Source organism: Zea mays, chromosome 1 (assembly GCF_902167145.1).
Source record: "Zea mays cultivar B73 chromosome 1, Zm-B73-REFERENCE-NAM-5.0, whole genome shotgun sequence".
Lineage (NCBI taxonomy): Eukaryota > Viridiplantae > Streptophyta > Magnoliopsida > Poales > Poaceae > Zea > Zea mays.
In genome coordinates this window covers 69,381,200-69,383,061 of record NC_050096.1, presented here as the reverse complement: position 1 = coordinate 69,383,061, position 1,862 = coordinate 69,381,200, and the positions used below count along the sequence as shown (strand labels likewise).

The 1,862-nt window shown below is 65.1% G+C and overlaps 1 protein-coding gene across 1 annotated transcript; it reads right to left on the bottom strand.

Moving 5' to 3' along the window:
• Positions 1-276: 276 nt before the first annotated feature.
• LOC100275916 (uncharacterized) lies at positions 277-1,662 on the bottom strand. The gene has a single exon (NM_001149855.3). It carries the CDS (start codon positions 1,600-1,602, stop codon positions 466-468), a length of 1,137 nt encoding a protein of 378 aa, NP_001143327.1. The 5' UTR covers positions 1,603-1,662; the 3' UTR covers positions 277-465.
• Between the last annotated feature and the right edge of the window lie 200 nt (positions 1,663-1,862).

The window sequence follows — 1,862 nt, the reverse complement described above, 5'->3', positions numbered from 1 at the left end:
TCCCGTGGATGGTATTCCTAGCGCAAACTTACTTCAGGTACTGTTTTGCAACGCGTGATTTGCTATCTGTTTGTATGTTTTTCATGATCACGTTGAACTAATTCTTATGAAGTTTCTGTACGTTTACATTTCAAATGGTTCCTCAACGCCCTGCTACATCTGCATGCTTCTTCAGTCGCTGATAATCCAGGTCTGCAGATGTAATCTGATTACAAGAATTCTTCGTCGACCCTTGGGCCTTGGTTCACGTAATTTGTTTTCTGAAATCCGACCATACGAAATGACAGTCCTTATATTTATTCATTCACTCTAGCATATCTAACATGTACGTACATTACAGACATACAAGGCACGTGCTGCTCGTTGTACAAGACTAGTAGTTCACTTACACGTACACGCACGTACTCAATACAGGGAAAACAGGGGGAAAAGAATTCCTAGGACCTAGACTACAACATCTGTTTCTCAAGATGGCCTCGGAGGTTTCGCCTTGGCATGGGACCCGACAGCCCGCGACACGGCCTCGGCGAGCCGCCCCATCCGTGCGGCCACGTCCGGCGGCAGCGCCGCCACCGCCCGCCGCGGCTTCCTCGGCCCCAGCAGCGCCCCCAGCATCTCCACCACTTCCTCCGCGCCCCACCCTCCACTCTTCAGGTCCCGGCAGCACCGGTCGACAGTCAACGCCAACGCCACCACATTCACCTCGCCGGCGCCGCTGGGACCCTCTCCCGTCACCATCTCCTCCACCTCGCAGAGGCCCCACCCGCCGCGCCTCAGCATCGAGGCCGCCTCCTCAAGGCTGGGCCGCAGCCACTCCGGCGCCGCGCTGGACGCGGCGGCGCTTGTGGCCCCCGTTGGGACTTCCAGGAACCGGTCCCCGGCCGCGGCGGCGTCCGTCCAGAACTCGATCCAGCGCGGGGCCCTGCCGGTGACGGAGTCCAGGCTCCGGCGCGCAGTGGACGGCGGCGCGCCGGACGGGGGCGGGACCGGCGCGGAGAGCTGGCGCCGGAGCGGCGCGCCGGGCGGCGGCTCGGCGGCGAAGGCGCGGAGGAGGAAGTCGGCGGCGTTGGCGCCCGCGAACGTGACGCCCGAGTCGGACACGTAGAACACCGGGTTGCCCGCGAGGCAGGGCGTCGCCGGCACGTAATGCCGGCCGCACAGCGGGACGAGGGGCGGCGGCGCGGCCCGCCCCGCGCGCCGGCCCGGGGCGAGCGGCAGCGTCGCGGCGACGGCCGCGGGGACCTCCTGCGCGGCGAAGCGGAGGAGGCGCAGCCCCGCCGGGGTGCGGTAGTCCGGGAATCCGTCCCCCGACGGCAGGCCCAGCGCGAGGAGCTCGCGGAGGTCGGGCGGCAGCTGGACGCCGCCGAGCGCGGCCTCCGCGAGGGCGAACTCGGTGGCGGAGAGGCCCGGGAGGACGGCCACTCCGGCCGCGGCGAGGTGAGCGAGAAGCGCCGTCGGGGAGGGCGCGGAGGCGGAGGGAGACGGAGGAGCCGGGCTGCTGGGTGCCGAGGCACGGGTGGAGAGACGGCGCAGGCCGGCGGCGTGGGAAGGAGGACGCGGGAGGCCGTGCGGGTGCGACGGCCGGCGGTCGACGTCGACCATTGCGGGATCGCGGCGAAGTCGGACTGTCGGAGCAGAGCGAAGTGGTGTTTGGATGAGGAAGGGCAGTGACGCTGGCGGCATCGGATGTTATACGGGGTCTGGTTGTGGGTCCCGCCCAGATCGGCGGTAGGAATGGCTTTGGCCGTTTGAACTGGGCCCAACGCTTCGCTGAAATTTTCTTTATTGACCCCAGTCCCCTCTAGGCTCCAGCCCTCCTGGAAAAATGAGCACATTAATCGTTTGAAAAAATATTAATAACT

What these genes read in the sequence shown, in the direction of transcription:
- LOC100275916 (NM_001149855.3), bottom strand. Translation starts at nt 1,602, where the DNA reads ATGGTCGACGTCGACCGCCGGCCGTCGCACCCGCACGGCCTCCCGCGT.